The 22,184-nt window shown below is 42.7% G+C and overlaps 1 protein-coding gene across 4 annotated transcripts in view; it reads left to right on the plus strand.

The window, feature by feature from the left end:
* The window catches only part of il1rapl1b (interleukin 1 receptor accessory protein-like 1b), a 237,163-nt gene that overhangs the window by 22,214 nt on the left and 192,765 nt on the right, over window positions 1-22,184 (plus strand). For all 4 annotated transcript variants that reach the window (XM_079857724.1, XM_079857726.1, XM_079857725.1 and 1 more), the window contains exon 2: window positions 16,390-16,490. In XM_079857724.1, the coding sequence (XP_079713850.1) occupies window positions 16,409-16,490 (82 nt within the window). In that variant the 5' untranslated portion in view covers window positions 16,390-16,408. The remainder of the gene's footprint in view (window positions 1-16,389; window positions 16,491-22,184) is intronic.

Here is a 22,184-nt window from a genome sequence, read left to right on the forward strand (position 1 = left end):
CAAACGTTCATCTGACAGCGTGACTGTAACGATCCTCAGATTCATCTGAATAAAAACAGAGAATCAGCATATGCAGAGCAAACGCTCTCAGGTCTTTCTGTGTCTCTCTCTTTCTCTCTCTCTCACCTCTGCAGCGTGGCTGAGATGCGCTGGTGGATAATGCGAAACAGAATAATTCAGGGCGCAGCAGCTGAGGTTTGCGTGGGTGAGCTGAAGGTAGAAATGGAGGCTCTCGCTACAGTTTCTCTCAAATAGAAATGTTAATGACTGGCAAAGGCAGCTGGCACATCAATTTTTCACCCAGTTCCACAAGCAGGAGAGAGAGAGAGAGAGAGAGTCTAGAGGGTTCCAACGTCTCTCTCTCTCTCTCTCTCTCTCTCTCTCTCTCTCTCTCTCTCTCTCTCTCTCTCTCTCTCTCTCTCTCTCTCTCTCTCCTGTTTGGCAGCGTGAGCAATACAGAATTTGGCTGAATATAATAGGAACTAAGCTGAGGAGGCCTATATCTAGGCGATTCTTGGCGATTCCATCGTTCGACACGTACACGCTACGTCAAATAAAAGTAAGGTGCATAGTCACTGCTTTCCTGGTGCTCGTGTTTCTGAAATCGCCGCTCGCGTTCCCGAGATTCTGAACGATAACGAGCGCGTCGGAACTGTGGTCTTGCACGCGGGAGTGAACGACATCAGGCTGCGCCAGACGGAAGTTCTGAAGAAAGACTTCAGGAATCTGATCGATACGGTACGCAGCACATCGCCTGATATAACGATCATTGTGTCAGGACCGCTTCCCACGTACCGACTAGGTCATGAAAAGTTTAGTAGATTATTCGCGCTAAACGAATGGTTAATGTCATGGTGCAATGAGCAGAAACTACTCTTTGTAAATAATTGGAATCTGTTTTGGGAGCGTCCTAGGCTTTACCGTGCTGATGGCTTACACCCAAGCAGATTCGGATCGGATCTTCTGTCAGATAACATCTCCAAAATGTTAAATACCTTTTGACTAGTAACCAAAAGTCCAAATCATAGTCTCTGCTGCACCAATTTAACTGATATAAATAGTGTAGAACATTGCATAGAAACTGTGTCTATTCCTCGTTTAGTGAGATTAAATAATAAATCTACTGCAGGATCTAGAAAAAATCTAATTGTTATTAAACCAGAAAATGTTGCTATTAGTAATCAAAAACAATTTCTAAAGCTAGGTCTTCTAAACATTAGATCACTCACACCTAAGGCAGTTATTGTAAATGAAATAGTCACAGATAATAGCTTCGATGTACTTTGCCTTACTGAAACCTGGCTTAAACCAAATGATTATTTCGGTCTAAATGAGTCTACTCCATCAGGATACTCCTATAAGCACGAGCCCCGTCTGATTGGTCGTGGCGGCGGTGTTGCAACAATCTATAGAGATATTCTCAATGTTACTCAGAAAACGGGCTATAAGTTTATTTCGTTTGAAGTACTTGTACTAAATGTTACGCTCTTAGATGCTAGAAAAACATCCCTATTATCTCTAGCCTTGGCTACCGTATATAGACCGCCAGGGCCTTACGCTGATTTCCTAAAAGAGTTTGCAGATTTTCTCTCAGACCTATTAGTTAATTTCGATAAAGCATTAATTGTTGGAGACTTTAATATCCACGTAGATAATTCAAATGATGCGCTAGGGGCTGCGTTTACAGATTTATTAAACTCCTTTGGGGTCAAGCAAAACGTTACCGGACCAACTCATCGTTTTAATCATACACTCGATTTAATTATATCACATGGAACCGATCCAACCGATATAGATATCATTCCACAAAGTGACGATGTCACTGACCATTACATGGTAACTTGCATATTACGTACTCCTGTAATATGTCATGCTGCGCCGCGTTATCGATTAGGCAGAACAATCCTTCCATCTACCATAGATAATTTTTCAAATAGCTTATCTGATCTGTCTCAGCTGCTCAGTGAACCTAAACAAACAGATGAACTTGAGGAATTAACTAGCACTATGAGCACCATTCTCTCTGGATCATTGGATATTGTTGCACCCATTAGATTAAGAAAGGTTAGAGAGAAAAGTAAAGCACCATGGTACAACAATACTACGCATGTTCTAAAGAGAGAAACCCGTAATTTAGAGCGTAAATGGAAAAAAACTAACTTAGAGGTCTTTAGAATCGCATGGAAAGACAGTATGTCACGTTACAAAAAGGCCCTAAAAGAGGCCAGGGCTGAGCATCTCCGCAAACTAATAGAAAACAACCAAAACAATCCTAGGTTCTTATTTAACACTGTGGCTAGACTAACAAATAAACAGATGTCTCCTGAACAAAATATTCCGTTCCAGTTAAGTAGTAATGATTTCATGAAGTTCTTCACTGAGAAAATAGAAAACATCAGAACCACAATTGTAAACGTTCAATCCTCAATTGCGTCTTATAATTCAGCCTCAATTATCACCCCGCAAGAACAATTACAATGCTTTACAACTATAGAACAAAAAGAGTTAAATAAACTTATCACTTCATCTAAAACAACAACATGTTTACTAGATCCTATACCAACTAAACTTTTGAAAGAAGTGTTACCTATAGTGGAGGAGCCTCTCCTCAATATTATTAACTCGTCTTTATCTTTAGGTTATGTTCCAAGAACATTTAAACTGGCAGTTATAAAACCTCTCATTAAGAAACCACAATTAGATCCACATAATCTAGCAAATTATAGACCCATTTCAAATCTACCTTTTATGTCTAAAATACTAGAAAAAGCTGTGTCCGCTCAACTGGGCTCTTTCTTGCAAGAAAATGACATCTATGAAAAGTTTCAGTCTGGATTCAGGCCGCATCATAGCACTGAAACTGCGCTCGTTAAAATTACAAATGATTTACTTTTATCTTCTGACCAAGGCTGTATCTCAATACTAGTTTTACTTGATCTTAGTGCTGCGTTCGATACTATAGATCATACAATACTCTTAGATCGACTACAAAATTATACTGGTGTTCAAGGACAAGCACTAAGCTGGTTTAGATCGTATTTATCTGACCGCTACCATTTTGTTTATTTAAATGGAGAAAAATCGATCATAACTCCAGTAAACTATGGAGTGCCGCAGGGATCTGTGTTAGGCCCTCTATTATTCTCAATATATATGCTGCCACTCGGAAATATTATAAGGAAACATGGAATTAGTTTCCATTGTTATGCTGATGACACTCAAATCTATATTTCATCACGGCCGGATGAAAACGCTAAATTATCCAAATTGACAGAGTGTGTTAAAGATATAAAAGATTGGATGACGCGCAATTTTCTTTTATTAAATCCAGACAAGACAGAGGTACTAATCATCGGTTCAAAAAACCACCCACAAAACCTCTTACAATACAACTTTAACATCGTAGGATGTCCTGTTACTTCATCCTCTACAGTAAAAGACCTGGGTGTTATATTAGACTGCAACCTGTCTTTTGAAAATCATATTTCATATGTTACAAGAACAGCCTTTTTCCACCTTAGAAACATTGCTAAGCTACGTAATATGCTATCTGTTTCTGATGCAGAAAAGTTAGTTCATGCATTCATGACCTCGAGACTAGATTACTGTAATGCTTTATTGGCTGGTTGTCCTGCATCCTTAATAAACAAGCTACAGTTAGTCCAAAATGCCTCCGCTAGAGTTCTAACTAGATCAAGAAAATATGATCATATAACTCCAATTTTATCATCACTACATTGGCTACCTATAAAGTTCCGTATTAATTACAAGGTATTGCTACTGACTTATAAAGCCCTAAACGGCTTAGCTCCAGTTTATTTAACGGATCTTCTATCGCCCTATAATCCATTGCGCTCTTTAAGGTCAGTAAATTCGAGGCTTTTGGTCATACCTAGGATATCCAGATCCACCAAAGGAGGGAGAGCATTTTCACATTTAGCTCCAAAACTCTGGAATAGCCTTCCTGATACTGTTCGTTGCTCAGACTCGCTCTCCCAGTTTAAAACTAGATTAAAGACGCATCTCTTCAGCCAGGCATTCATATAATACTTTTAATCTTACAGTTAAATCCGACCTCTAGTTCATAAACGCCAGAGGAGAACTGGCCCCCGACTGAGCCCGGGTTCTCCCAAGGTTTTTTTTTCTCCATTAGGTCACCTGATGGAGTTTTTCGGTTCCTTGCCACTGTTGCCTTTGGCTTGCTCAGTTGGGGATATTTGGGAATATTTAATTTAATTAATCAATCAACGATACTATTGATCAGCATTACCAAACGTGGACGTTCCACTAGAAACAAACATTGATGTATTGTTTTATTACTGTGAAGCTGCTTTGATACAACCTATGTTGTGAAAAGCGCTATATAAATAAACTTGACTTGACTTGACTTGACTTGATCTACAATCTGATATTCTTCTGTCTTTCTTGAGACAGAGAGACAGTGTGTGTGTGTGTGTGTGTGTGTGTGAGAGTGAGTGAGAGTATGTGTGTAAGACATGAACATGAGATGTTGGTTATAAAGCAGAATTAGTGTTTGAGGACGAGATGTCGGTTATAAAGCAGAATTAGTGTTTGAGGACGAGATTTTGGTTATAAAGCAGAATCGGTGTTTGAGGACGAGATGTTGGTTATAAAGCAGAATCGTGTTTGAGGATGAGATGTTGGTTATAAAGCAGAATCGGTGTTTGAGGACGAGATGTTGGTTATAAAGCAGAATCGGTGTTTGAGGACGAGATGTTGGTTATAAAGAAGAATCGGTGTTTGAGGATGAGATGTTGGTTATAAAGCAGAATCTGTGTTTGAGGATGAGATGTTGGTTATAAAGCAGAATCGGTGTTTGAGGATGAGATGTTGGTTATAAAGCAGAATCTGTGTTTGAGGATGAGATGTTGGTTATAAAGCAGAATCGGTGTTTGAGGACGAGATGTTGGTTATAAAGCAGAATCGGTGTTTGAGGACGAGATGTTGGTTATAAAGCAGAATCGGTGTTTGAGGATGAGATGTTGGTTATAAAGCAGAATCTGTGTTTGAGGATGAGATGTTGGTTATAAAGCAGAATCGGTGTTTGAGGATGAGATGTTGGTTATAAAGCAGAATCGGTGTTTGAGGACGAGATGTTGGTTATAAAGCAGAATCGGTGTTTGAGGATGAGATGTTGGTTATAAAGCAGAATCGGTGTTTGAGGATGAGATGTTGGTTATAAAGCAGAATCGGTGTTTGAGGACGAGATGTTGGTTATAAAGCAGAATCGGTGTTTGAGGACGAGATGTTGGTTATAAAGCAGAATCGGTGTTTGAGGACGAGATGTTGGTTATAAAGCAGAATCGGTGTTTGAGGACGAGATGTTGGTTATAAAGCAGAATCGGTGTTTGAGGACGAGATGTTGGTTATAAAGCAGAATCGGTGTTTGAGGACGAGATGTTGGTTATAAAGCAGAATCGGTGTTTGAGGATGAGATGTTGGTTATAAAGCAGAATCGGTGTTTGAGGACGAGATGTTGGTTATAAAGCAGAATCTGTGTTTGAGGACGAGATGTTGGTTATAAAGCAGAATCGGTGTTTGAGGACGAGATGTTGGTTATAAAGCAGAATCGGTGTTTGAGGACGAGATGTTGGTTATAAAGCAGAATCGGTGTTTGAGGACGAGATGTTGGTTATAAAGCGAAATCGGTGTTTGAGGATGAGATGTTGGTTATAAAGCAGAATCGGTGTTTGAGGACGAGATGTTGGTTATAAAGCAGAATCGGTGTTTGAGGACGAGATGTTGGTTATAAAGAAGAATCTGTGTTTGAGGACGAGATGTTGGTTATAAAGCAGAATCGGTGTTTGAGGACGAGATGTTGGTTATAAAGAAGACTCGGTGTTTGAGGATGAGATGTTGGTTATAAAGCAGAATCGGTGTTTGAGGATGAGATGTTGGTTATAAAGCAGAATCGGTGTTTGAGGACGAGATGTTGGTTATAAAGCAGAATCGGTGTTTGAGGACGAGATGTTGGTTATAAAGCAGAATCGGTGTTTGAGGACGAGATGTTGGTTATAAAGCAGAATCGGTGTTTGAGGACGAGATGTTGGTTATAAAGCAGAATCGTGTTTGAGGATGAGATGTTGGTTATAAAGCAGAATCAGTGTTTGAGGACGAGATGTTGGTTATAAAGAAGAATCGGTGTTTGAGGACGAGATGTTGGTTATAAAGCAGAATCGTGTTTGAGGATGAGATGTTGGTTATAAAGCAGAATCGTGTTTGAGGATGAGATGTTGGTTATAAAGCAGAATCGTGTTTGAGGATGAGATGTTGGTTATAAAGCAGAATCGGTGTTTGAGGACGAGATGTTGGTTATAAAGCAGAATCGGTGTTTGAGGACGAGATGTTGGTTATAAAGCAGAATCGGTGTTTGAGGACGAGATGTTGGTTATAAAGCAGAATCGGTGTTTGAGGACGAGATGTTGGTTATAAAGCAGAATCGGTGTTTGAGGACGAGATGTTGGTTATAAAGCAGAATCAGTGTTTGAGGACGAGATGTTGGTTATAAAGAAGAATCGGTGTTTGAGGACGAGATGTTGGTTATAAAGCAGAATCGTGTTTGAGGATGAGATGTTGGTTATAAAGCAGAATCGTGTTTGAGGATGAGATGTTGGTTATAAAGCAGAATCGGTGTTTAAGGACGAGATGTTGGTTATAAAGCAGAAGACGAGATGTTGGTTATAAAGAAGAATCTGTGTTTGAGGACGAGATGTTGGTTATTAACCCTCTGGGGTCTGGGGTGTTTTTGGGGTCCTTGAGATGTTCTGACATGCCCTGACATTTGTGCTTTTTTCAGTTGCTTATAAACATATTAATGGCAAAAAAAAATTACACACTATTTAGCACAAACAGGGCTACCATAATATGTGAGCAACAAGAATGTACATGTCTGCATTTTTGAGAGAATAATGTTTATGCATGGTTATTGAAAAAACTAAAAACTAAAGTTTCTGAAATAAGGCCACAAAACACATACTAAATATGTGGCAATAAGACTTTTGACTAATGGATTTCATCGCCTAGTGTTTTTTCTTCAAAATGATATGAAAATCATCCTGCCTAATCATCCACAAAAAAACGATACATTGATTTTAGTTTTGTGAAACACTTTTAGTTTGGAAAGCCAATATGCGGATGGGGCGTATACGCTCCAACAGCATCATGCATATGTAGTAGTTCACACCTGGTGAGACTACGTCCCTGCATACTTAATGAGCCATTCATTCAGGTGACGTGTCACCTATAGCTAACTTAAATATACAAGCTTCATAAAAATGATCATTCTAGGAGAAAATTTCAGATGGCATTTAGAGGCTTTTGCATCTGAACTCTTCATATATACACACACACATATATATATGCATGCACATACATACTTTATAATCTTTTCAAAACTAGTCAACGTCTTTCAAAACTAAAGTATACATTTTATCATACGTATTTCAAAGTAAAGGATTCATTAGTTAGTTGATGACTTTATTTTTGACAAAACACATACAGTATATAGCCTATTCCTCATCTCAGTATAGCAATAGAGTTTGCTAAAAGCTGTTCATTCAATACAGCAGTATTTGAAAATCGATCATATTTTGTAAAATTACATTTATATTTGCATTTATGTCAAAACCTAGACACTTTTAAACATCAAAAGGACATTTATTAATATGTATTCGTGTCAAAATGACAAATAAACAGATTTTCCTATTCAATTTTGCATGGAAACGCTTCCAAGACGCTTGCGTGTCGCGTGAAAAATAGGCGTCGGTTCTATTTCTAGAATGCACGCGTTTTCCACGCGGCTCGTGCCGCGCCTGAGACGCGCGTCTCACACAGGCAGTATGCAAACTCTAAACTGTTAACATGGGAGCCGAAATAAAAACGGACACGCCACGCAGCTGAGACGCTTACGCCACGCATCCAGTGTTTCACCGGCCTTATCCAGCGGATGTGGGCGTTTCACAGGTTTGTATGGATCGCCTCACATTTGCGTTTGAATAGCGCGGTCTCCGTAGGCGGAGTCACATTAAAACTTAATTAGCTGAGATGAGAACGACTGACATCTCTCTCTTTACATACATATTATATAAACTGTGAATATTTGTTTTTTATAAAAATTACTTCATTTGAAAGAAGATAATTCAAGCTTCATGCCTGTGTGACTGTATGCCTGTTTGACTGAGTATTCGCTGAGTTACAGTTCATTTTCGGACGCGTTTCAGAATTGACTTCACTGACGGAGAGTAGGCAGAACTCGCATCATGTTTATTTTTCTTTATTTGGCGAAAAGCACAACACTTTGTTTTTATTATGAGCATACACAAAAAAAATACACACTAAACAGGATCGATTGATGTATAACACAAGCATATAAGATAAAAATTAATATTTTTTTTTTATTTTTTTTTTGCACTCATACGAAAAAAAACGAGCCTATCGCGCCGGCGCGATAGCCGACCTCAGGGGGTTAAGAAGACTCGGTGTTTGAGGACGAGATGTTGGTTATAAAGCAGAGGACGAAATGTTGGTTATAAAGAAGAATCTGTGTTTGAGGACGAGATGTTGGTTATAAAGCAGAGGACGAAATGTTGGTTATAAAGCAGAATCGGTGTTTGAGGACGAGATGTTGGTTATAAAGAAGAATCGGTGTTTGAGGACGAGATGTTGGTTATAAAGCAGAATCGGTGTTTGAGGACGAGATGATGGTTATAAAGAAGAATCGGTGTTTGAGGACGAGATGTTGGTTATAAAGCAGAATCTGTGTTTGAGGACGAGATGTTGGTTATAAAGAAGAATCGGTGTTTGAGGACGAGATGTTGGTTATAAAGCAGAATCGGTGTTTGAGGACGAGATGTTAGTTATAAAGCAGAAGACGAGATGTTGGTTATAAAGCAGAATCGTGTTTGAGGATGAGATGTTGGTTATAAAGCAGAATCGGTGTTTGAGGATGAGATGTTGGTTATAAAGCAGAATCGGTGTTTGAGGACGAAATGTTGGTTATAAAGCAGAATCGTGTTTGAGGACGAGATGTTGGTTATAAAGCAGAATCTGTGTTTGAGGACGAGATGTTGGTTATAAAGCAGAATCGTGTTTGAGGACGAGATGTTAGTTATAAAGCAGAATCTGTGTTTGAGAACGAGATGTTGGTTATAAAGCAGAATCGTGTTTGAGGATGAGATGTTGGTTATAAAGCAGAATCGGTGTTTGAGGACGAGATGTTGGTTATAAAGCAGAATCTGTGTTTGAGGACGAGATGTTGGTTATAAAGCAGAATCGTGTTTGAGGACGAGATGTTGGTTATAAAGCAGAATCTGTGTTTGAGGACGAGATGTCGGTTATAAAGCAGAATCGTGTTTGAGGACGAGATGTTAGTTATAAAGCAGAATCTGTGTTTGAGAACTAGATGTTGGTTATAAAGAAGAATCTGTGTTTGAGGACGAGATGTTGGTTATAAAGAAGACTCGGTGTTTGAGGACGAGATGTTGGTTATAAGGCAGAGGACGAAATGTTGGTTATAAAGCAGAATCGGTGTTTGAGGATGAGATGTTGGTTATAAAGCAGAGGACGAAATGTTGGTTATAAAGCAGAATCGGTGTTTGAGGATGAGATGTTGGTTATAAAGCAGAATCAGTGTTTGAGGACGAGATGTCGGTTATAAAGCAGAATCGTGTTTGAGGACGAGATGTTGGTTATAAGGCAGAGGACGAAATGTTGGTTATAAAGCAGAATCTGTGTTTGAGGATGAGATGTTGGTTATAAAGCAGAATCGGTGTTTGAGGATGAGATGTTGGTTATAAAGCAGAATCTGTGTTTGAGGACGAGATGTTGGTTATAAAGCAGAATCGGTGTTTGAGGACGAGATGTTGGTTATAAAGCAGAATCGGTGTTTAAGGACGAGATGTTGGTTATAAGGCAGAGGACGAAATGTTGGTTATAAAGCAGAATCTGTGTTTGAGGACGAGATGTTGGTTATAAAGCAGAATCTGTGTTTGAGGACGAGATGTTGGTTATAAAGCAGAATCTGTGTTTGAGGACGAGATGTTGGTTATAAAGCAGAATCGGTGTTTGAGGACGAAATGTTGGTTATAAAGCAGAATCTGTGTTTGAGGACGAGATGTTGGTTATAAAGCAGAGGACGAAATGTTGGTTATAAAGCAGAATCGGTGTTTGAGGACGAGATGTTGGTTATAAAGAAGACTCGGTGTTTGAGGACGAGATGTTGGTTATAAGGCAGAGGACGAAATGTTGGTTATAAAGCAGAATCTGTGTTTGAGGACGAGATGTTGGTTATAAAGCAGAATCTGTGTTTGAGGACGAGATGTTGGTTATAAGGCAGAGGACGAAATGTTGGTTATAAAGCAGAATCTGTGTTTGAGGACGAGATGTTGGTTATAAAGCAGAATCGGTGTTTGAGGACGAGATGTTGGTTATAAAGAAGAATCGGTGTTTGAGGACGAGATGTTGGTTATAAAGCAGAATCGGTGTTTGAGGACGAGATGTTGGTTATAAAGCAGAATCGTGTTTGAGGATGAGATGTTGGTTATAAAGCAGAATCGGTGTTTGAGGATGAGATGTTGGTTATAAAGCAGAATCGGTGTTTAAGGATGAGATGTTGGTTATAAAGCAGAATCGGTGTTTGAGGACGAGATGTTGGTTATAAATAAGAATCGGTGTTTGAGGACGAGATGTTGGTTATAAAGCAGAATCGGTGTTTGAGGACGAGATGTTGGTTATAAAGCAGAGGACGAAATGTTGGTTATAAAGCAGAATCGGTGTTTGAGGATGAGATGTTGGTTATAAAGCAGAATCGGTGTTTGAGGACGAGATGTTGGTTATAAAGCAGAGGACGAAATGTTGGTTATAAAGCAGAATCGGTGTTTGAGGACGAGATGTTGGTTATAAAGAAGAATCGGTGTTTGAGGACGAGATGTTAGTTATAAAGCAGAATCTGTGTTTGAGGACTAGATGTTGGTTATAAAGCAGAATCGGTGTTTGAGGACGAGATGTTGGTTATAAAGCAGAATCTGTGTTTGAGGACGAGATGTTGGTTATAAAGCAGAATCGGTGTTTGAGGACGAGATGTTGGTTATAAAGAAGAATCGGTGTTTGAGGACGAGATGTTGGTTATAAAGCAGAATCGGTGTTTGAGGACGAGATGTTGGTTATAAAGCAGAATCGTGTTTGAGGATGAGATGTTGGTTATAAAGCAGAATCGGTGTTTGAGGATGAGATGTTGGTTATAAAGCAGAATCGGTGTTTAAGGACGAGATGTTGGTTATAAAGCAGAATCGGTGTTTGAGGACGAGATGTTGGTTATAAATAAGAATCGGTGTTTGAGGACGAGATGTTGGTTATAAATAAGAATCGGTGTTTGAGGACGAGATGTTGGTTATAAAGAAGAATCTGTGTTTGAGGACGAGATGTTGGATATAAAGCAGAATCTGTGTTTGAGGACGAGATGTTGGTTATAAAGCAGAGGACGAAATGTTGGTTATAAAGCAGAATCGGTGTTTGAGGATGAGATGTTGGTTATAAAGCAGAATCGGTGTTTGAGGACGAGATGTTGGTTATAAAGAAGAATCGGTGTTTGAGGACGAGATGTTGGTTATAAAGCAGAATCGGTGTTTGAGGACGAGATGTTGTTTATAAAGCAGAATCGGTGTTTGAGGACGAGATGTTGGTTATAAAGCAGAATCGGTGTTTGAGGACGAGATGTTGGTTATAAAGCAGAATCGGTGTTTGAGGACGAGATGTTGGTTATAAAGCAGAATCGTGTTTGAGGATGAGATGTTGGTTATAAAGCAGAATCGGTGTTTGAGGACGAGATGTTGGTTATAAAGCAGAATCGTGTTTGAGGACGAGATGTTGGTTATAAAGCAGAATCAGTGTTTGAGGACGAGATGTTGGTTATAAAGCAGAATCGTGTTTGAGGATGAGATGTTGGTTATAAAGCAGAATCGTGTTTGAGGATGAGATGTTGGTTATAAAGCAGAATCGGTGTTTGAGGACGAGATGTTGGTTATAAAGCAGAATCGGTGTTTGAGGACGAGATGTTGGTTATAAAGCAGAATCGTGTTTGAGGACGAGATGTTGGTTATAAAGCAGAATCGTGTTTGAGGATGAGATGTTGGTTATAAAGCAGAATCGTGTTTGAGGACGAGATGTTGGTTATAAAGCAGAATCGGTGTTTGAGGACGAGATGTTGGTTATAAAGAAGAATCGGTGTTTGAGGACGAGATGTTGGTTATAAAGCAGAATCGGTGTTTGAGGACGAGATGTTGGTTATAAAGCAGAATCGGTGTTTGAGGACGAGATGTTGGTTATAAAGCAGAATCGTGTTTGAGGACGAGATGTTGGTTATAAAGCAGAATCAGTGTTTGAGGACGAGATGTTGGTTATAAAGTAGAATCGTGTTTGAGGATGAGATGTTGGTTATAAAGCAGAATCGGTGTTTGAGGACGAGATGTTGGTTATAAAGCAGAATCGTGTTTGAGGACGAGATGTTGGTTATAAAGCAGAATCAGTGTTTGAGGACGAGATGTTGGTTATAAAGCAGAATCGGTGTTTGAGGACGAGATGTTGGTTATAAAGCAGAATCGGTGTTTGAGGACGAGATGTTGGTTATAAAGCAGAATCGGTGTTTGAGGACGAGATGTTGGTTATAAAGCAGAATCAGTGTTTGAGGACGAGATGTTGGTTATAAAGCAGAATCGTGTTTGAGGACGAGATGTTGGTTATAAAGCAGAATCGGTGTTTGAGGACGAGATGTTGGTTATAAAGCAGAATCGTGTTTGAGGATGAGATGTTGGTTATAAAGCAGAATCGGTGTTTGAGGACGAGATGTTGGTTATAAAGCAGAATCGGTGTTTGAGGACGAGATGTTGGTTATAAAGCAGAATCGGTGTTTGAGGACGAGATGTCGGTTATAAAGCAGAATCGGTGTTTGAGGACGAGATGTTGGTTATAAAGCAGAATCTGTGTTTGAGGACGAGATGTTGGTTATAAAGCAGAATCGGTGTTTGAGGACGAGATGTTGGTTATAAAGCAGAATCGGTGTTTGAGGACGAGATGTTGGTTATAAAGCAGAATCTGTGTTTTAGGACGAGATGTTGGTTATAAAGCAGAATCTGTGTTTGAGGACGAGATGTTGGTTATAAAGCAGAATCGGTGTTTGAGGACGAGATGTTGGTTATAAAGCAAATTTTGTGGACGAGATGTTGGTTATAAAGCAGAATCGTGTTTGAGGATGAGATGTTGGTTATAAAGCAGAATCGGTGTTTGAGGACGAGATGTTGGTTATAAAGCAGAATCTGTGTTTGAGGACGAGATGTTGGTTATAAAGCAGAATCGGTGTTTGAGGACGAGATGTTGGTTATAAAGCAGAATCGGTGTTTGAGGACGAGATGTTGGTTATAAAGCAGAATCTGTGTTTTAGGACGAGATGTTGGTTATAAAGCAGAATCTGTGTTTGAGGACGAGATGTTGGTTATAAAGCAGAATCGGTGTTTGAGGACGAGATGTTGGTTATAAAGCAAATTTTGTGGACGAGATGTTGGTTATAAAGCAGAATCGTGTTTGAGGATGAGATGTTGGTTATAAAGCAGAATCGGTGTTTGAGGATGAGATGTTGGTTATAAAGCAGAATCTGTGTTTGAGGACGAGATGTTGGTTATAAAGCAGAATCGTGTTTGAGGATGAGATGTTGGTTATAAAGCAGAATCGGTGTTTGAGGATGAGATGTTGGTTATAAAGCAGAATCTGTGTTTGAGGACGAGATGTTGGTTATAAAGCAGAATCGGTGTTTGAGGATGAGATGTTGGTTATAAAGCAGAATCGGTGTTTGAGGACGAGATGTCGGTTATAAAGCAGAATCGGTGTTTGAGGACGAGATGTTGGTTATAAAGCAGAATCGGTGTTTGAGGATGAGATGTTGGTTATAAAGCAGAATCGGTGTTTGAGGACGAGATGTTGGTTATAAAGCAGAATCGGTGTTTGAGGACGAGATGTTGGTTATAAAGCAGAATCTGTGTTTTAGGACGAGATGTTGGTTATAAAGCAGAATCGGTGTTTGAGGACGAGATGTTGGTTATAAAGCAGAATCGGTGTTTGAGGACGAGATGTTGGTTATAAAGCAAATTTTGTGGACGAGATGTTGGTTATAAAGCAGAATCAGTGTTTGAGGACGAGATGTTGGTTATAAAGCAGAATCAGTGTTTGAGGACGAGATGTTGGTTATAAAGCAGAATCTGTGTTTTAGGACGAGATGTTGGTTATAAAGCAGAATCGTGTTTGAGGACGAGATGTTGGTTATAAAGCAGAATCGGTGTTTGAGGACGAGATGTTGGTTATAAAGCAAATTTTGTGGACGAGATGTTGGTTATAAAGCAGAATCAGTGTTTGAGGACGAGATGTTGGTTATAAAGCAGAATCGGTGTTTGAGGACGAGATGTTGGTTATAAAGCAGAATCGGTGTTTGAGGACGAGATGTTGGTTATAAAGCAGAATCGGTGTTTGAGGACGAGATGTTGGTTATAAAGCAGAATCAGTGTTTGAGGACGAGATGTTGGTTATAAAGCAGAATTCTGAAGCTAACGCATCAATCCAACGCTTACCGCTGCGATTACAAGCACGAGTGGTTTCCTTGGAAACAACAGACCGATGTTGTGCATATTCAAATGCTGCATGTGTTCAGCACTCAGAATGTCGTATTGTTGGATTGTGATTTGTGTCAAGTCTCTAAAGCCTTTAATCCATGTTAATGTGCTCCGTGTCTCTGATGCATTAGACGGGATCCTCCGATCATCTGGAGCTGCACACACTCTAACCATGTGAAGTTACAGGCTATTATGTTTGGCACACTTACTGTTGCTTTTTTGTTTCCTGTTGTTTTTATTTTTGCAATAAATGAAAGCAAAAGAGATGAACAACACATACAGTTCATGTTCAGTGCTGGATGAACAAATGCTAAAGTGTTACTGTCAATAACTAAATGAACATCAGCACTGTTTTCTGACCCTCTTTTAGTTATTTAGCATATGCTGCAAACTTATTTACCAACGTGGAACATAACTAGCAATTTATCATTCAAATTGTATGTGTCTGTGTGTGTGTGTGTCTGTGTGTCTGTGTGTGTGTGTGTCTGTGTGTGTGTGTGTGTGTGTGTGTGTGAGTGTGTGTGTGTGTGTATGTGTGTTGTACACAAATATGTCTTTCTGTCTCTTGTGGAACGGCATCTGTCTCTTCTTTCCATAAGTGTCAGTAGCCGCGTTTCCATTACCCTTCAAATTGCGCAAATTGAAATTGCGAATTTAAAATACGCCCAATGGAAACACGCCAATTTCGCAAAAACTCCCATTTATCGCAAAATATGATTTTATGCTCGCACGAGGTGGTTTTTCAAGCAATTCGAAAAAGAAATATTTCGCAAAACTGCAATGGAAACAGTTTTTGCGCATTTACAGGTCAGCTGACGTAGATGACGCGGTATGTTTGGACAGAATACGAGACAGAGTTCTTTATTAAATTCATAAAATTACAATTACAAATTAAAAATAAAATTACAGGAATACTGGATTCTAAACCTCAAAGAAATGCCACAATCAAGACCTCGAAGCAGATATGAGCGAGAAACGCCCAGAATCTCCTCATATGTGCCGCTCTCAAGTATAAGGGTCTTTCCTTGTCATTAATGATTGGATAACACACATACGACTCCTTTGATTAATAATAATGGCCAGTGCAGTAGCTGAGATATACATAAAGTTACCGACGTCCGTTGTTATGATTTTTGGAATGACTAATCGCGAGAGGAAAAAATTAAGTTGTAGTCGCATAACATCGGTTAATGGAAACGGCGTCATTTCGCAATCGTTTTTTGTCGACATTTAGAAAAAATCGCAAAAGTTTTCACAAATCTGTAATGGAAACGCACCTTGTGTCCCGTTTTTTCTTCATGATGTTTCAGTGGACGCTCACGTGTCCTCCTGCCGTAGATGGTGAATGTCATTTCAGGACATGTTTGCAGCATATGATGTGTTTTTCCTGCAGATATTGAACAGGGAATCAGAGATCTGGGGCTTTGCTTTTGGCAGGCGCTGGGTTTCTGTGAGAACTCTTGGACAAATGTGCTTTAGACAGAGATGGATGTGTGTGTGTGTGTGTGTGTGTGTGTGTGTGTGTGTGTGTGTGTGTGTGTGTGTGCACTGGACTGGAGAGATCCTGAAGATTGAAGACTCTGCTGTGTACAGAGGTTTAAACGCATGTAGAAGCCAGTTGAGAGTCTGATGTGATGGAGTGTGTTTGTTTAGACGCTGTTAAAGACAGATGAGTGTGTGACGCTCATGTTGTGTGTGTGTGTTTGTGTCTCTGCAGGAGATTCACACAGTGAAACATGAGATCACGGGTTCCTCTGCAGATCCTGCTGTATGCGACGGTCATCAGAAGCCTGAAAGTGGTGTCCAAGCGCGGCTCAGGTAAGACACATGGCTGTTGTCATGACGATCGTCTGGTGTGTGTGTGTGTGTGTGTGTTTGTCCTGATAGGATCACTGGGCTGGAGTCTCAGTCCAGTCTGGGATTCTGGAGATAGAAATGAATCCTCTCTGGTTCTTTGTAGCATCTTATAACTGTTTCTGGCTGTAATGTGTTCTTGAGTGTCTCTGGATATTAAAATGTTCTTGATGTTCTTCATCAGCTTAGGTGTGTATCAGTTGTGCTCTTCATCACTTGACAGCTGAATCGTCTTTTTTCAGTATGAGGATGTCCTGCTGAAGTGTGTGTGAGTGAGTGTGTGTGTGTCAGTGTTTGTGTGTGTGAGTGCGTGTGTGTGTGTTTGAGTGCGTGTGTGTGTGTGTGTGTGTGAGTGCGTGTGTGAGTGTGTATAGAGATGTCTGGCTCACGCTGTGGTCCAGATGGCCGCTCTGGTGTGTGTATGGCTCGTCTCCTCTGCCATTATCAGGACTAATCTGGATCAGTGGGGTGTGTGTGTGTGTGTGTGTGTGTGTGTGTGTGTTTGTGTGTGTGTGTGTGTGACACCGGCCGCTCTGAGACGTCACATGGGAACATATTGAAGGTGTCGCCTTGAGGGAAATGATGAATACGATCCCTGAGGAACAACAAACACAACCTGACGGGGATCTGTCTGCATCTCCACACACACACACACACACACACACACACACACACACACACACACACACACATATATATCAGCTCACATGACTTTATACCAGAGCGAACGCCTGCTGGAGCGTGAAACCAAACGCATGAGATGCTTTAATGTGGTGTCGTCCCTCTCTGGTCAGGATGTGACCTTTAGTGGCATTTACTTCCTCTGATCTGTAGAGCAAAAGGTCAGGATGGTGATGGTCCGGTGTGGATGGTGAGGGTAGGTGTGTGTGGATGGTGAGGGTAGGTCCGTGTGGATGGTGAGGGCAGGTCCGTGTGGATGGTGAGGGCCAGTGTGGATGGTGAGGGTAGGTGTGTGTGGAGGGTGAGGGTCAGTGTGGATGATGAGGGTTGATGATGAGGGTCCGTGTGGATGATGAGGGTCGGTCCGTGTGGATGGTGAGGGTCCGTGTGGATGATGAGGGTCAGTGTGGATGGTGAGGGTCCGTGTGGATGATGAGGGTCAGTGTGGATGGTGAGGGTCCGTGTGGATGATGAGGGTCAGTGTGGATGGTGAGGGTAGGTGTGTGTGGATGGTGAGGGTAGGTCCGTGTGGATGGTGAGGGTCCGTGTGGATGATGAGGGTCAGTGTGGATGGTGAGGGTCCGTGTGGATGATGAGGGTCAGTGTGGATGGTGAGGGTCCGTGTGGATGATGAGGGTCAGTGTGGATGGTGAGGGTCCGTGTGGATGATGAGGGTCAGTGTGGATGGTGAGGGTCCGTGTGGATGATGAGGGTCAGTGTGGATGGTGAGGGTCTGTGTGGATGGTGAGGGTCCGTGTGGATGATGAGGGTCAGTGTGGATGATGAGGGTCAGTGTGGATGGTGAGGGTCAGTGTGGATGGTGAGGGTCCGTGTGGATGGTGAGGGTCCGTGTGGATGATGAGGGTCAGTGTGGATGGTGAGGGTCCGTGTGGATGGTGAGGGTCAGTGTGGATGGTGAGGGTCAGTCCGTGTGGATGATGAGGGTCAGTGTGGATGGTGAGGGTCCGTGTGGATGGTGAGGGTCCGTGTGGATGATGAGGGTCCGTGTGGATGATGAGGGTCAGTGTGGATGATGAGGGTCAGTGTGGATGGTGAGGGTAGGTGTGTGTGGATGGTGAGGGTAGGTCCGTGTGGATGGTGAGGGTCCGTGTGGATGATGAGGGTCAGTGTGGATGGTGAGGGTAGGTGTGTGTGGATGGTGAGGGTAGGTCCGTGTGGATGGTGAGGGCAGGTCCGTGTGGATGGTGAGGGCCAGTGTGGATGGTGAGGGTAGGTGTGTGTGGAGGGTGAGGGTCAGTGTGGATGATGAGGGTTGATGATGAGGGTCCGTGTGGATGATGAGGGTCGGTCCGTGTGGATGGTGAGGGTCCGTGTGGATGATGAGGGTCAGTGTGGATGGTGAGGGTCCGTGTGGATGATGAGGGTCAGTGTGGATGGTGAGGGTCCGTGTGGATGATGAGGGTCAGTGTGGATGGTGAGGGTAGGTGTGTGTGGATGGTGAGGGTAGGTCCGTGTGGATGGTGAGGGTCCGTGTGGATGATGAGGGTCAGTGTGGATGGTGAGGGTCCGTGTGGATGATGAGGGTCAGTGTGGATGGTGAGGGTCCGTGTGGATGATGAGGGTCAGTGTGGATGGTGAGGGTCCGTGTGGATGATGAGGGTCAGTGTGGATGGTGAGGGTCCGTGTGGATGATGAGGGTCAGTGTGGATGGTGAGGGTCTGTGTGGATGGTGAGGGTCCGTGTGGATGATGAGGGTCAGTGTGGATGGTGAGGGTCCGTGTGGATGATGAGGGTCAGTGTGGATGGTGAGGGTCCGTGTGGATGATGAGGGTCAGTGTGGATGGTGAGGGTCTGTGTGGATGGTGAGGGTCCGTGTGGATGATGAGGGTCAGTGTGGATGATGAGGGTCAGTGTGGATGGTGAGGGTCAGTGTGGATGGTGAGGGTCCGTGTGGATGGTGAGGGTCCGTGTGGATGATGAGGGTCAGTGTGGATGGTGAGGGTCCGTGTGGATGGTGAGGGTCAGTGTGGATGGTGAGGGTCAGTCCGTGTGGATGATGAGGGTCAGTGTGGATGGTGAGGGTCCGTGTGGATGGTGAGGGTCCGTGTGGATGATGAGGGTCCGTGTGGATGATGAGGGTCAGTGTGGATGATGAGGGTCAGTGTGGATGGTGAGGGTAGGTGTGTGTGGATGGTGAGGGTAGGTCCGTGTGGATGGTGAGGGTCCGTGTGGATGATGAGGGTCAGTGTGGATGGTGAGGGTAGGTGTGTGTGGATGGTGAGGGTAGGTCCGTGTGGATGGTGAGGGTCCGTGTGGATGGTGAGGGTCCGTGTGGATGATGAGGGTCCGTGTGGATGATGAGGGTCAGTGTGGATGATGAGGGTCAGTGTGGATGGTGAGGGTAGGTGTGTGTGGATGGTGAGGGTCAGTGTGGATGATGAGGGTCAGTGTGGATGGTGAGGGTCCGTGTGGATGGTGAGGGTCCGTGTGGATGATGAGGGTCAGTGTGGATGGTGAGGGTCCGTGTGGATGGTGAGGGTCCGTGTGGATGGTGAGGGTCAGTGTGGATGGTGAGGGTAGGTGTGTGTGGATGGTGAGGGTAGGTCCGTGTGGATGGTGAGGGTCCGTGTGGATGGTGAGGGTCCGTGTGGATGATGAGGGTCCGTGTGGATGATGAGGGTCAGTGTGGATGATGAGGGTCAGTGTGGATGGTGAGGGTAGGTGTGTGTGGATGGTGAGGGTCCGTGTGGATGATGAGGGTCAGTGTGGATGGTGAGGGTCCGTGTGGATGGTGAGGGTCCGTGTGGATGATGAGGGTAGGTGTGGATGGTGAGGGTCCGTGTGGATGATGAGGGTCCGTGTGGATGATGAGGGTCAGTGTGGATGATGAGGGTCAGTGTGGATGGTGAGGGTAGGTGTGTGTGGATGGTGAGGGTCAGTGTGGATGATGAGGGTCAGTGTGGATGGTGAGGGTCCGTGTGGATGGTGAGGGTCCGTGTGGATGATGAGGGTCAGTGTGGATGGTGAGGGTCCGTGTGGATGGTGAGGGTCCGTGTGGATGGTGAGGGTCAGTGTGGATGGTGAGGGTAGGTGTGTGTGGATGGTGAGGGTAGGTCCGTGTGGATGGTGAGGGTCCGTGTGGATGGTGAGGGTCCGTGTGGATGATGAGGGTCCGTGTGGATGATGAGGGTCAGTGTGGATGATGAGGGTCAGTGTGGATGGTGAGGGTAGGTGTGTGTGGATGGTGAGGGTCCGTGTGGATGATGAGGGTCAGTGTGGATGGTGAGGGTCCGTGTGGATGGTGAGGGTCCGTGTGGATGATGAGGGTCAGTGTGGATGGTGAGGGTCCGTGTGGATGATGAGGGTAGGTGTGTGTGGATGATGAGGGTCCGTGTGGATGGTGAGGGTCCGTGTGGATGATGAGGCTCACTAGTGATGTTACTGATTTATATATGCTTGTGCTCATAAGTTTACACGCACTCTGCACAATAATTCATAATTTGGCTTCTGGGAAACATGTAAATATCTTACATGAAAAAAATATGATCTTTAAACAAAACTAGAACAATATAATATATATTTATACAATCAACCTCTGTGTGAACAGACAGATCTCAATCTCATACAGTCACTGGAAAAGAGCTCAGATGTGCGGAAGATGCTGGAAAACTTTTGTTCTCTTGTAGTTTTTCTAGTGGGGCTTTCTGTGATTGTTTTAACTCTTTCAGCAGAAACATAGATTTTCAGCTCACACATATGTTTTCACGCAGCAAAAGCACAGGTCTTCGTATATGTGCAGATTTCACATCTAATAAAATACATGTGCTTTGCATGTTCTTTGACCAGCTCAGCATGCGTGAGCGACGTTCAGAACGCTGATGTTAATGAAACACCTGAGTGAACAACACTATTATGCTTTTACAGAAGAAAAAAACCCTCATGTAGCACTTACAATAGAGGATCTTATGAGCATTATGGAGATGACAGTGTTGTTCTGTATGATATTCACTGAGTGCAGGATCTGCTGTGTTTGAGAGAACGGCGGACGACACTGACCTAGCTAATGGATGATATCAGAACAATCTGACGTGAGGAATATCTGCAGACAGCAGTGTGAATCTCATCATCTTCATCAGAATAATGTGCAGATGGATTGCATGAATAGAGTGAGAGTGAATCACACACCTCTCAAAATGATTATCTATCAGCTGTGGCTCCTGTGTTTGATGAGTGAATACGGGGCTGTTTACACAACACCGTTTGCAGCGATAGTTTACACGACAATGGCGTTTTGGGTGCCTGAAAATGCAAAGTTTTGAAAACGGGTTTCAAAGTACACGTTTCTGAGAACAGTCTCCTTGTAAAAAACAAAAACGCGAATCTCTAAAGACGATGACGTTATGCACATGCGTATTACGTGTTCAGTCTATAGTGGTTCATGTGGTTTTTGCGGATCCGTGTTAATGGGGATCATTTTGACAATGCTGTCGTCTGTACGTGGAAAGCTCAATGGAAAAAAATGATCCGTTTTAAGCATATCGTTGTTGTGTAAACGCACCCTGACTGCTTGAATTGCATGTGATTTCTGGAAACCATGAAACAGTCCACGATCTCTGATGGATTGAGAGGCTCTCAGTGTTTTTGGTTACGTATAACCCAACATAAGACCAATATTACTGTGATAAACGGTGTCAAGATCAATTTATCAGTTTCCGTTCAGGTCAGGAGTCTATTCTACTCACACAAACACACACACACACACACACACATAGTGATGAACAAAGAACTGCTAATTAGAAAAGACAGTGATTATGTTAAACAAGACACAAATTCACTTGGATCTGTGAGTCGCCTCATGACTGATCCTGAAGGCTGTTGAGTCGGATCTCTGTGAGGACTGATGAAGCTCGATGACGTGTGTGTGTGAGAAACGTGTCGAACTCTCAGCCGTTCGTTAAAGATGTGGGATTCGCTCGTTAGTGAGAGCGATGAGACACTTCCCAGGCTTTGGGCTCC

The sequence above is a fragment of the Squalius cephalus genome, assembly GCF_949319135.1.
Source record: "Squalius cephalus genome assembly, chromosome: 22".
Classification (NCBI taxonomy): domain Eukaryota; kingdom Metazoa; phylum Chordata; class Actinopteri; order Cypriniformes; family Leuciscidae; genus Squalius; species Squalius cephalus.